The sequence below is a fragment of the Penaeus chinensis genome, chromosome 21 (assembly GCF_019202785.1).
Source record: "Penaeus chinensis breed Huanghai No. 1 chromosome 21, ASM1920278v2, whole genome shotgun sequence".
Classification (NCBI taxonomy): domain Eukaryota; kingdom Metazoa; phylum Arthropoda; class Malacostraca; order Decapoda; family Penaeidae; genus Penaeus; species Penaeus chinensis.
In genome coordinates this window covers 7,877,795-7,890,294 of record NC_061839.1, presented here as the reverse complement: position 1 = coordinate 7,890,294, position 12,500 = coordinate 7,877,795, and the positions used below count along the sequence as shown (strand labels likewise).

Below are 12,500 nucleotides of genomic sequence, written 5' to 3'. Positions count from 1 at the left end.
TAAGGTAAGTAGAGGCTGTTTTGAGAGTGTTATCATTTTCTTAATGTACATTAAGAAAAGGGTGTGCTATTGAATTTGTATTTATCATTAGAAACTATAGGCTTAATTAAAGTTAAAAATTAAGTTATTTTGTAAATGTTTCAAATGATGACTTAATAAGACTTTGTTATTAAGTAGAATCCAAATAGGCCTATCAGTTTACTAGATGTAGGTATCCACAGTGTCCTTTATGTCACTTTGAAATATTTGTAGGCTGTTCCAGCTTTGTCAGTTAAAGATATATTACTGCCTTAAGTAAGTTCCTAAACTATAAAAAATGATGAATGATTCCTGAGTAGCTGGAATCATGTACTTTGTTATCATGAATTGTAATAGTGCTCTTGATGAAGAAAATATGAAGATTGGAAAAGCTTACAAATTTTATTGAGTTGATCAAGTTATGCAAAGAGATTATTTCAAAAAGACTGGATTTTTTTTTTTTTTTTTTTTTTTTTTTTTAATATCTTAGAAGCTTCACTCAAAAAAAGGTGAACATTTAAACATAGAATTGATTAGGACTACCCTCTTTTTTATTTTTACTTTCATTCATGTTCAAATGTATGGTTTGGTCTACTTCATAAAAGTAAACCATTCCAATGCTTATATTTTATTGCATCTCATGTTAACAAGGTACATAAAATTAAAACTCTAATGTGTAAAGATACTGTCTAAAAAAGAGAGAAATTATTATTGGAATGCATTTATTTTCTTTTTAATTTGGATGATGGTTTAAGGGGACTTCACTGATATGTAACCAAATAAATAGTTCAATAGCAGTTTTTTTTTGTTAAACATATATCTAATATATATAGAGAGAGTCAATTATTTAATTGCATTCCAGACTCACCTTCTCAGGGAAGCTGACTGATAGTGAATTAGAGAGATACACAGCTAAGTTTGATGCTGACCAAGGAGCTTTTGTGATCCAGTGTGAGAAGCAGGTCCCAGGGGAGCATTTTACTAACCTGGATATGCTGACCACCTTATTAGCACCTCAAGGAGCATCAAGTGTTAAGAAGCCTCTGATTGAAGTTGTTGGTGGTAAGTCTCTCTCTCTCTCTCTCTCTCTCTCTCTCTCTCTCTCTCTCTCTCTCTCTCTCTCTCTCTCTCTCTCTCTCTCTCTCTCTCTCTCTCTCTCTCTCTCTCTCTCTCTCTCTCTTTCTCTCTCTCTTTCTCTCTCTCTTTCTCTCTCTCTTTCTCTCTTTCTCTCTCTCTCTCTCTCTCTCTCTCTCTCTCTCTCTCTCTCTCTCTCTCTCTCTCTCTCTCTCTCTCTCTCTCTCTCTCTCTCTCTCTTTTTGAATTATTAAAGAATGAATGTCAATTCAGCTGTCAATAAAGGGCTTTGTTGGGTCACAAGTCAATGTCTCAGTTGCTGAGATGAGGTCCTGTGTACCCGATCACAAGCCAGGCTCAGAGCAGCACACACTAAGGTATGCCTGTCCTCACTTGGCTGCCATGAATTAAACAGCTTTAATAGTTACCTAAACAATTAATAAAGTAAACTCACAGTGGGCATGGCATGTACGTACATGCTATGCCCATTGGATTTGGGTTAAATTTCTCATATTTATTGAAGTACTGTTATACTCATTGTCTATCACGCACAAGCTAAAACAGTCTCACATGCAGTAATGTGCTCTTATGCATATGTATGGATCCACCTGTGATTATTAGCTCTTTGAATATGTTTCTGGATAACCATTAGATCAGACAAGTGATATACAGTATCCTAAAGATATCAAAAGAAGGAAAGAATCAACAAATTGTGAAGGGAACAGCCAGCATTCAAAGAAGTTTAGATAGAAATTTAAGTTATTTGAAATAGTTTATAATTTATTAGAATTTAAGTTTTAAAATAGTGTCATATGTCAACAGGGGATGATGATGAAGCAGGCAATGATGATGAGGAAGAAAACATTGACTGGTTTCTTGAGCAAACGCTCCCTGATGAAAATGTGGTTACAGCAGGACATAAGTATGGTTTTGCCAACAAGGACACAGGTGTCTTTACTGCACTACAGGTGAGTTGAAAATATTTTGTTCATGTATCTTAGGTGTTCAAGGTCATTGGTAATTCTATTTTTTATGGACCCTTTTATTGATGCTGTTTCTCATGTATCAAACATTGTGCCACCCTTTTATTTAGGGTAGGTAGAAATTTGGGTCTTCTCCTGGGTGGCTTCTCACCTCACGCTGCTCACAGGTTCTCCCTTTGAACCTTCTTTAAGAGACTAGTGCATCCGTCATCCCATCCTCTGCTCCCCTTCCCTGGGGACTTTGTCATTTTTCTTCATATTGAGACATAGAAAGTACTAAACATACGTGTGGAATTACAGACTGTAAGAGCAAATGAGATAAGGAATATGAAACTTGTGATAAAGTCACTAATATATACAGCTACACAGAGTAAATAACTTATAAAAATATATGGTACTTAAAGTGTCTCAAAAAAAATACCGGGTGGTGGTAAAATGCTTTGTGAGCAACCTGGTATAAGGCAAGCAATCAGTGGAAGCACTGGGCACAGAAGAATTTGTATCCCCAAAATGTAGTCCACCCAGTTACAGAGCCCTACAAGTTATTGGGTTAACCCATTGTTGCCAGGAATATGTAGTGTTTTGTGTGAACAGATATGCTCGGCTACCAAGGAGTCAGTTAATAGGCCTACTTAACATCAACTGATTTCCCCTTTCCATGAGTTTTCAGTATTTTTCTCTCTTTCTTTTTCCTTTTTAATTGATAACAACCAACAACTTTAATACATTGATGCCAGCTTCTCAAAAATACATGCCATGTCTATGTTTTGGGTTTATTGATTGTTTATTAATAGATGGCTCCACAAGTGCTCAGTATTCAAGAAGTCAGTTACTAGCCTGACCTATCTCACCTGTTTACCTTTTTCCTTGATTTTTGGAAAGATTCTTTTTCGTTTTTAATTTCTATTGTAATCATAACATCAATAATAATAATAGCAACATCAATATTTATAGCATTAGAAAAAGAAAATTCAAGGAAAGGGGAAATTAGCTGAGTTCATGTAGGTGTACTGATTGGCTCCTTGGTGGCTGAGCATGTGTGGAATTATTTGTGTGCAAACAAAGGAAAACTACAGTTAACAATTCATGGATTGATATTGTTACTGTTATTGTTATTATCTACATTATTATTACTCTAATATTTTTGACAACTCCAATAGCAATAAGTAAAAAACTATATTTTTGAAAGTCATATAAAAGGGTGAACAAGTGAAATCGATAGGATTATCTATGTTAGAACAAAAGATGAACTAAAATCATGGTGGACATGGCATGTATGTACACCAATGGGTTAATGAGTAGTAGTCTTTACATTAACCCCTTGATGACGGGTAAAGAATTTTTTTTTTAAATCTCTACGCACTGGAGATCAATGGCAACACGCCGACTTTGAGTGCGGGAGTTAGGTACACCAAGCCGAATCACCGGCTCATAGCGCTTTGGCGTGCCGCTGCAGGGTACAGCCACACACCACAGATTGAGCGGTTTGTTAGGGGTTAGAAATGGCTCTTTGCCAATGTTGTTTTGAAAGTATAGCTATAATTAATTTGGGAATAAAATTTTATGGAAAGCCTGTCTACTCTGTGTGGATTTTTTATGATAGCAGAAATAATTATGCAGTGAATACCATTAGTTGCACCTTACTGTACAACTTCATCTGTACTAAGTCAGAATTATTGTTTTTCTTTTTTTTCCATTCCAGAGTGAGTTGAAGGGTGTCATTGATATATCAGACCCAGACAACAAATCAGCCAGTGCTCGAAGGAAGGAACGCATTGCCAGTGAGCAGAGTGTTTTTGATGAGGACCACTATCTCGCAGATTACTTTGAGATGGATTCAGTCCGAGAGTACCTTGAGTTTATACCTGAATTTTACAGCGTTACCTCAGATGAAGGTGGGTTGTAAGTTTATATACCTGGTTTTACATATTTTTTTTAGCTTACCATTGTTCTGATTTTGATAAATCAGTATCTTCATTTTCTTATCTTTTATTTTATTCTTATCTTATCTTTTATCCATTTTTGATGGTATTCCTCTAACTTAGAGGAGTTGTAGGTTCTGGAAGAATTATTTTCTGTTTCATGAATTTCGAGGTCTCTCATCTGGTTGAGGAAATCCATCGGTGAAATTTACAAATCTTGAGGTCACTAGGATTGATAATTAATATACATGCCATTTGCATGTATTGGAATCTGGAGGGGAGGCAATAAAGGCATTGTATATATAGGTAAATTCTTCAATTTTTCTTTCTTTCTTTCTTTTGGGTGGGGCATTACTGATTTTTTTTTTATTTTCCAATTTGCTGTTTGATTTCCATTGTTTGCTTTTTATTTTGTGCTTATGATAAACATGCCAAAATAATATGTTAGATATTATATATATAGACAGTATTAGAGATATGTGTATTCTTTCATTAACAGTGGAATTAGGTGAGGTAGATAAAGAAGATCTTCTTAAGCTTCCACGGAAAGAGCATCTGTTGGATAAAGGATCCAAATCCATAGTTTATCTTGGACTTGTGGACATTCTGTATAGTTGGTGCTACAACCATAGGATAACGCTGGGAGAGAACTGTCCTGAGTCAGCGTGGAACATTGCAAAACTAAGTGCTACTCTCTCATGGCTTGATGTAAGTAATTGTCATGACTGTCTACTATTATTGAATTGTTTTGTGAAGAATGTGAGAATATGTCTTTGATGTTTAGTTCCACTGCAGAGATTTTGTGATAGATACCCTTATTATTTTGCTCTACTTTGAATTAAGTTTTTGAATATCTCTTTCAGTCGTTTACACACTTGAAGGATGTTGTCACCAGTTGCATGTGTCGGTCACTCGTATATCCTCTAATAAGAAATTGGCAGTTGTCTAAGGAAGTTTTGAAAGACACTATCCAAATTTTGTCTCTAGGTAAGTGGTGTTATGCCTCAGGCATAGTTATAAATAAATAGGTAAATATTTGTGTGTGTGTGTGTGTGTGTGTGTGTGTGTGTGTGTGTGTGTGTGTGTGTGTGTGTGTGTGTGTGTGTGTGTGTGTGTGTATTGTGTGTTGTGTGTTGTGTGTTGTGTGTTGTGTGTGTGTGTTGTGTGTGTGGGTGCGTGCGTGCATGCATGTGTGTGGTGTGTGTGGTGTGTGTGGTGTGTGTGGTGTGTGTGGTGTGTGTGGTGTGTGTGGTGTGTGTGGTGTGTGTGGTGTGTGTGTGTGTGTGTGTGTGTGTGTGTGTGTGTGTGTGTGTGTGTGTGTGTGTGTGTGTGTGTGTGTGTGTGTGTGTGTGTGTGTGTGTGTGTGTGTGATATTTCCAACAATAACAATGAATGTTATTTCATTGATATAGCTGACAGATACTTGAAATTTAGAAAATTAGTGAAGCAAAGGTAAATAATAAATATATATGAATTGTCTTTACACACAGATGGCTCCCCATGTACTAAGTCACCAGTGAGCCAATTATTAGTACTACCTATCTCACCCATTTACCCTTTCCCTTTTTGGAAAAAAAATATATATTGCCATTTGTAATATCAGTAATGTTATAATTTCATTAATAACAACAGCATATATATTCATACCATTAGTAAAAAAGTAATAATAAATATATAAAAAATAAATTAAATGCAAATCTTTATATCTCAATCTTTTGTATACTCAACAGGAAGAAAAAAAGTGTTACACTGTCTTCTTGAAATTCAAAGAGAATTCAATAATTCAGAGCCAAGATATCTCCTCAACCAGCTTTATATCACAGACTACTGCACCTGGATTCAGACAGTGAAGAATGAGAAGTTGATAAGTTTGGCAGATTCTCTAAAAAAGGTCTGTTTTTTATGTTTTTTTTTTTTCTTTCTTTCTTTCTTTCTTTCTTTCTTTCTCTCTTTCTTTCTTTCTTTTTATATTTACTTCTTTAACTTGCTATATATTTTGGTTCATGCTCATCCCTTCATTTTCCTCTGAAGTCTTATTCTGCTGTGGTGTTCAGCATTTTGCACATGGAGTTTTATTCACCAAAAAGGAACTCAAGCTGTCAAAAAAATAGGTGGATTATTTTTCTGCCTCTCCCTGTGAATGAGATCCACATCATCACTTTACTGTCTACCATTTCCATTATAAATCTTCTCCCTAAGCCCATCATGCAGGCATATTTTTCAGTTCTTTTCTTGTCATGAAAGGAATGTAGTGACCATGAAATAGTAGTTCTGGTGTTATATGGCATATTTGATCTATGCAAACCTCTCATCCTTTGCTTTCTACCATTCTTATTATTTCTTTGCTATCTAAGCATGTAAATCTGTCTCTGTTGTTTTACATATGAGATAATTTGTTAGGATTAAAAACCAAGCTCTTCCAATGTCAGACTGAAATTTGCTCTGTTGAAACTAGAAATATCAAGCATTTTTTCAGTTGAAAACTGAAGGAAAAATTGCTGTTGTAAGGTTTAAGCAGCTGAAATACTGTCTCATCACAGACATTTTATTGTCACTTTTACCTTAATTCACAAAATAAAAATCCTGTTTTTAATTTCATTTATAAGATGTTATAAGCTTTTGAATAATCTGTCTTTTGATCAGGCTGAATGACCTTTTTTGTTATGTGCAACTTTAAGATTATTTTTATTAAAAAAAAACTCTCTGATTTAAATGATTTCACTTGATTGCCTTTCCAGTTCCATGTAAATCTGTCACTCTTGCATATAATATATTCTATATTTTCTTTTCAAACCTTATCGTTTTAGGTAAATATAGCCAAGAAAGATATTGGCCTTGATCTGGAAGATTTAGAGGCTGCTGCTCACCTTGTCCTGGAGGAGGAAAGTGCCGATAGCCCCGTTGACAACATGAATAATCTGGCTACGCAGATGGGAGACATGACCATCATAGAAAATGGAGCAGCTCTGGGGGTCAATGAAAATGAATTTGATGAGAGTGCTGATATATTAAATAACCAGAGAAGATCAAACCTCATACATATAAGTGACAGTGACTCATCTAGTAGTGACAGTGACAGCGATGAGGATAGTGACGATGACACTGACACTAGCGACTCCAGTGATGAGGACTCAAGTGACGACTCAGACCAAGACGAATCAACTTCTGATTCCTCTGATTTGGATTCTGACGATGACACTTTGTCCGAGAGTGAAGAATCTTAGCTGTTGACGTTGTGATTGGCAAGTTTTTCAGAAATTTTCCATGTGTTAAAAAGAAACAGGAATAGTAATAAAGTCTTAATTGATCATATTTACATAATTCTTTCAATAATGGGCCACAGGATAAATGCCACTACCTAGAAATCTTTCAGACATGGGAATACATTGAATGCTTTCTGTTGCATGCTAGTTGTAGTAAGAATTTAGTGTAACTTTTTAAAAACATGCATGCATATAAACAAGCAAATAAATAAGGGTAAAGTATATGAATATATAAAATATTTGTGCATGAATGGGTCTAGAAATGGCAAAGGTTGGAAATCAAAATACATGAAGAGATTAACTTCCCAAATTTATGGCCTGTATATAGAGTCATTATTACAGGAAGTATTAAGGTTTTTGCATATGTAAATGCACAATAGCATTCTTGAATTATGTATTGCAGAAGAAAACTTGAGCTTTTCAACCTTTAGTCATAGTGTAACGGGTATAATCCATTAACCTTTAAAAACTGGAGAAGCACTTTCCTTCTGGGTGTGTCAATACAGATTTTAAAAAATAATAATTACTTTTAACCTTTTAGATACAGGTGCTTTGCCTCATGCCTGCCTTACTTGAGTGGGCACTCTGACGGGTGAGTGGCTTCTTTGCCATTTTCCAATTTCTATATTTGTCATTTGATTTGCTTTATCCAGATGGTAATACACTGTTTTCCTTGCACAGTCTCCAGTAACTCAGTGCAATAATAATAACAAGTAGCAACATTTTGTTATTTTTTTAAAATTCATAATATCCAGTTTTATTTAATACAACCTATGCCACCGGTCACAGTGGGCAGGAGTAGTTTCCTGAGCTTGCAAGTAGCATCTTCCCTGAAGTCCTATCACCCTCCAAGAGCTTTGTGTGCATGGCGAATCAGTCCCATCATCCGGGCCTTTAACCAAAATTCCCATGACGCCATGTTCCTGTCAAACTGACTCTCAGCCAATATTTTCTATGACAGCACTTTCATGTCACTTACCTCTCAAGCCAATTTTTTTCATGGTATGATGGTCACATCATCCAGATCATAGGGTTGATAAGGTGTCCATAAACACTCAAATACTACAAGTTGACAACTGACAGATAGGATTTCCACTGAACTCTGAGAGATGGAGCTGATGCTGCTGAGCCACAAGACCAGCAGTGGTGAATAGCAGCAATATTTATTATTACCATCGCAACATCATGCTTCATTCAATATTGAAAAATATTTATAAATAAGAAGATATAGTAGGGGTCATATTAATTTTTATTAAGACTTAACACAGAAAAATTAGGTGATGTATGAAAGGGTACCATTCTTATTAAAACCACCTGTAATATAAACTCACTGGATCTTGTGCATCACGGCAATCACATGGCCTAAAATACAAGCATTATGTGAGCGGCCACTCTGATGAGTGTGCAGCTTCTAGGCAGGGTGTAAGCAAACATTTGCATGCAGTGATAAGACTTTATGCTTCCCCTTTCCAATGTTATTTTCTCTTTTTAGGCATAAGCCATTTTCCAGTGTCCATATCTGTCATTTCACTTGCTTTTTCCAGATTTGAATAGACTGTTTTACTTGCACAAACTCCTTATCATATCTCTTGGTAGTCCATAACTCAGTGCAAGAAAAATAACCCACAGTCAGATTTTCCCATGACAGTATGTTCACATCACCCCAGCCCTCAAGTCAAAAATTTTCATGATGTAATGGTCACATCATCTGGACCAAAGGGATAAGGGTAAAACTTATTTTTGATTAACAGTAATATTCAAGCAGACTAATATTACTGTGTAACTGGAATCAGTATACCAGGTGACAACATCCTGTCAGCATCTACAGAGCTGCAACCTGCAGATTCCAGTGCACACTCAAGGCACCAAGTAATTTGCCACCCCCCCCCCCCCTTTTTAGTGTGTGTGTGTGTGTGTGTGTGTGTGTGCGTGCGTGCGTGCGTGCGTGCGTGCGTGCGTGCGTGCGTGCGTGCGTGCGTGCGTGCGTGCGTGCGTGCGTGTGTGCGTGCGTGCGTGCGTGCGTGCGTGTGTGCGTGGGTGGGTGTGTGTGTGAGAGAGTGACATGCATGCTTATGCCAAAAAATATCTAGGAGCTGTTAAACTTTTTCACAAAAACTACTCAGAATAGCAATACATTAAAAAATAAACTTTGGTTTTGATATCATAAGTTAATACTTCTACTCATGATAGCATACAGTGAATATTAGAGCAATTACGTAGTGGCTGTATTTTGGCATGAAAAATTGATATATGAAAGCAAAAATTGATCAAAGTCTTTAAAGACAGTTTCCCAAATGAGCTGAGGTGCTTCCATAAACAAACAAAAAAATATATATATAATAATAAGATACTTGCACAAGTTGCAGTCACTTTCATACACAAAATTTACAATGGAATCCATCAAAGTTTCATCTATAACTTCCTTTTCCACTTGCATAGTTTTTTAAGAAATATGGTACCACCTTTCTTGAGGAGAAACTAATCTCGATTTTTATGAGACAATACCATGGGCTTTCATGAAAAATAGGTCTTCATACAGAAAACTTTTACATAGCAAAGGAAGTGAAGATAAACTTTACAAACACTGAGAAAATATAGTAAATCTGTGCCACATATATTCAGGAGCAAAACTTCAAACCCACATTCACATTTGAACATACTAACAAGTAAGCACAAGTTGTAAATATTTTCTCATACACAGTGATGACCATATCCTGCAACTTTTGGATTACTTCCTCTGCATCTTGGATGAAATGTCTAGATTGTACAGAATCTGCCCGGAGAATAGTTGTTCTGGTATTGTAGTCAGGATTTTAAATGTAATAAGAGTTCAAAATGGAGATCATAACAAAGCAAAAATGTTTAGAAAATATGTTATAACCTCATTATAGCTAAATCTATGTTTTATCTCGCAGAATCTCAGTGTGATAATCAATAATCCCAGTATAATGTAAAATATGAAGATACTACAAGTCCATGTTTTATTGCTTGTGACTCTAGTAATTTCAAAATGGTGTTCTTGATGTATGCTAATTGCAGTACCTTGTTTCTAAATTTTACTGGGTGAATTTTCTCTTTTGTGATTTATTAATTATGATTATATTGAAACAAAGTGTATTGGAACATTTTATTTCATTTGCAAAAACTGACTGCTTATAGGTCTAAAGCATTACATTTTCAATATGATTATAGTTAAACTGAAACAAAGCACATCTTGTATAAAAAAAGAAAAAGAAAATGGCAGCTCATAGGCTAGTACATTACAGTTTATAATACAAGTACTCAAACTAAAATTAGATTTACTCCATATGTTAGAGTAAAAAAAAGCTGTAACACCACACAACAAAGTTTAGTTTGAGTTTCAGCTCTGTCACAAGAAACAATTGAAAAAAAGTAGTAATATATACACATTTTCATAAATATATAAATATCAGTTTTCTTGTGTGTTTTAGGTGTTAGGGCATGAGTGTATTATATTCATCCACTCCTTTTTAGGTACTTTAGGTGGTGTTGCACATAATATGCATGCAGTATGAAGTGGTATCATATATAATGCACCCATAACTGTGATATCTGAGTAGGTATTTGCTCATCAAATTATACGAAAGGTTTTAGAACTTACATAGTATAGTACGCTGGTTAAAATGATGGTGCCAAGTTTTTTATTATATTCTTTTTTTTATGAAATATGTATGTCATGTACCAGTTGGCACCAGGATACTGCAACTAATGTAAACATTAAAATAATGCTCATTTTACTATTATTGTGATTGTTGTTGGTTTTTTAACATTATTTTTTATCTTATTCTCAAGTGAACCTTGTGATATTTCGAAATACAGTATTATTGACTGCAGGAAGCTTGAGTTATAAGAAAGTGGGTTACCTTCTGGAAATATATTCTGTTATTTCAAGCTTTAATTCTGTCTATATAAAAAATATTACATATTTATCAAAATTTCATATATTATGTAACAAGTTTTTTTCAGTTCTTACATTATATCTGAGATGGTGCTTCTCAGTGTGTCTTTTAACATGTGGAAAAGAACATTTGCTTGTTCTTATTCATATCCAGTTGTAAATACAAATACTGTCAGGTACTATGCAGCATTCCCAATATATATTTTTTTTTTCAGTAGTTCTAGTCTGATTTAGACTGATGATGAAAACAAACCTAGTTCAGTAAGTGCTTCCCCTTCAAGACTTGCCAAAACAATTGACATTTCTATAAGGGACTTTGCTCCTAAACATAATATGCAGGAAGATTTTTGACAACTGGTGCTACAAAAAATATTGGTTTAGAATTTTATGAGGGTTACTCACATTTACCAGTAAGAGAGTACATTCTTACGAAGTTTAACTTTAGATTCAGTATATTGTAAACATAGCTTGTTAAAGTTACTATTTTTCTTTTTTTTCTGTTAGTATCTTTGAAACTGTTTTGTACTTAATTACCTTCTATGAAGTGCAGTGCTTGAAGTTTTTAGTTATCTTTATAAAAATAATAAGTATGGAAAAATATATTTTTTATGTTCTTTGTACTTTAATAATGTGACTAATGATATTTCACAAGTCTTTTCTATTTACATTGTAAACATATAGTAGATCTTTATTAACAGGGATATCATACAATTTCAGTGTTAATCATATTACTATATCTGTTTTGGTAAACAAGCAGCTATATACTGTATGTGGATATTATAAAATCTCAAGCATACTAAAGACTTTTATTGATCATAAAGAAATGGTTTACAGTTTCACTGTGAATCGTGTTAAAAATGGAGAGAAGATATTATCAGGTGCCCGATTTTCACAATTATATTTACCAATGCAGCCATGATAGATTATTCTTGTTTTCCCTCACACTAGTAATGCATGATTATGCAGATACTGTCCTGAAGCGCTCTTAAGAAACATAATGTAAATGAAATTGGAAAAATAGTCAGTAAGCAAGTTTAGAAATTGCTTTTGTTACAATACTGTACTCTACCAGTATCAGCAGTTTATTACTTTACTTATTATACTGTACTCAACCAGCTCAGCATCACCCTACACTTTATCATGAACCATTGTCACAACGGTCACTACAGAAGTCAAACATTTACCCTTGCGGAAGTTTCCCCACCCGCTCTTTTTGGGATGGCGATCATTTCCTTATGCCCGGTTTTAAGCATGCGGACATTTACCAGCCTAGAGTGTGCTGTTGAAGGTTATGAATTAGATTGATTATATCTTAAGTTGT

General features: G+C 34.8%; 1 protein-coding gene across 1 annotated transcript in view; it reads left to right on the top strand.

Annotated features, from left to right (window-relative positions):
- LOC125036512 (protein SHQ1 homolog) overlaps nucleotides 1-11,975 on the top strand; it is a 14,315-nt gene extending 2,340 nt beyond the window's left edge. The window contains exons 2-9 of the mRNA XM_047629152.1: nucleotides 1-4; nucleotides 881-1,080; nucleotides 1,915-2,060; nucleotides 3,778-3,970; nucleotides 4,497-4,705; nucleotides 4,861-4,984; nucleotides 5,728-5,888; nucleotides 6,805-11,975. The exon at nucleotides 1-4 is cut by the window's left edge and continues 167 nt beyond it. Of these exons, the coding sequence (XP_047485108.1) occupies nucleotides 1-4; nucleotides 881-1,080; nucleotides 1,915-2,060; nucleotides 3,778-3,970; nucleotides 4,497-4,705; nucleotides 4,861-4,984; nucleotides 5,728-5,888; nucleotides 6,805-7,221 (1,454 nt within the window). The 3' untranslated portion in view covers nucleotides 7,222-11,975. The remainder of the gene's footprint in view (nucleotides 5-880; nucleotides 1,081-1,914; nucleotides 2,061-3,777; nucleotides 3,971-4,496; nucleotides 4,706-4,860; nucleotides 4,985-5,727; nucleotides 5,889-6,804) is intronic.
- The last annotated feature ends 525 nt before the right edge of the window (nucleotides 11,976-12,500 follow it).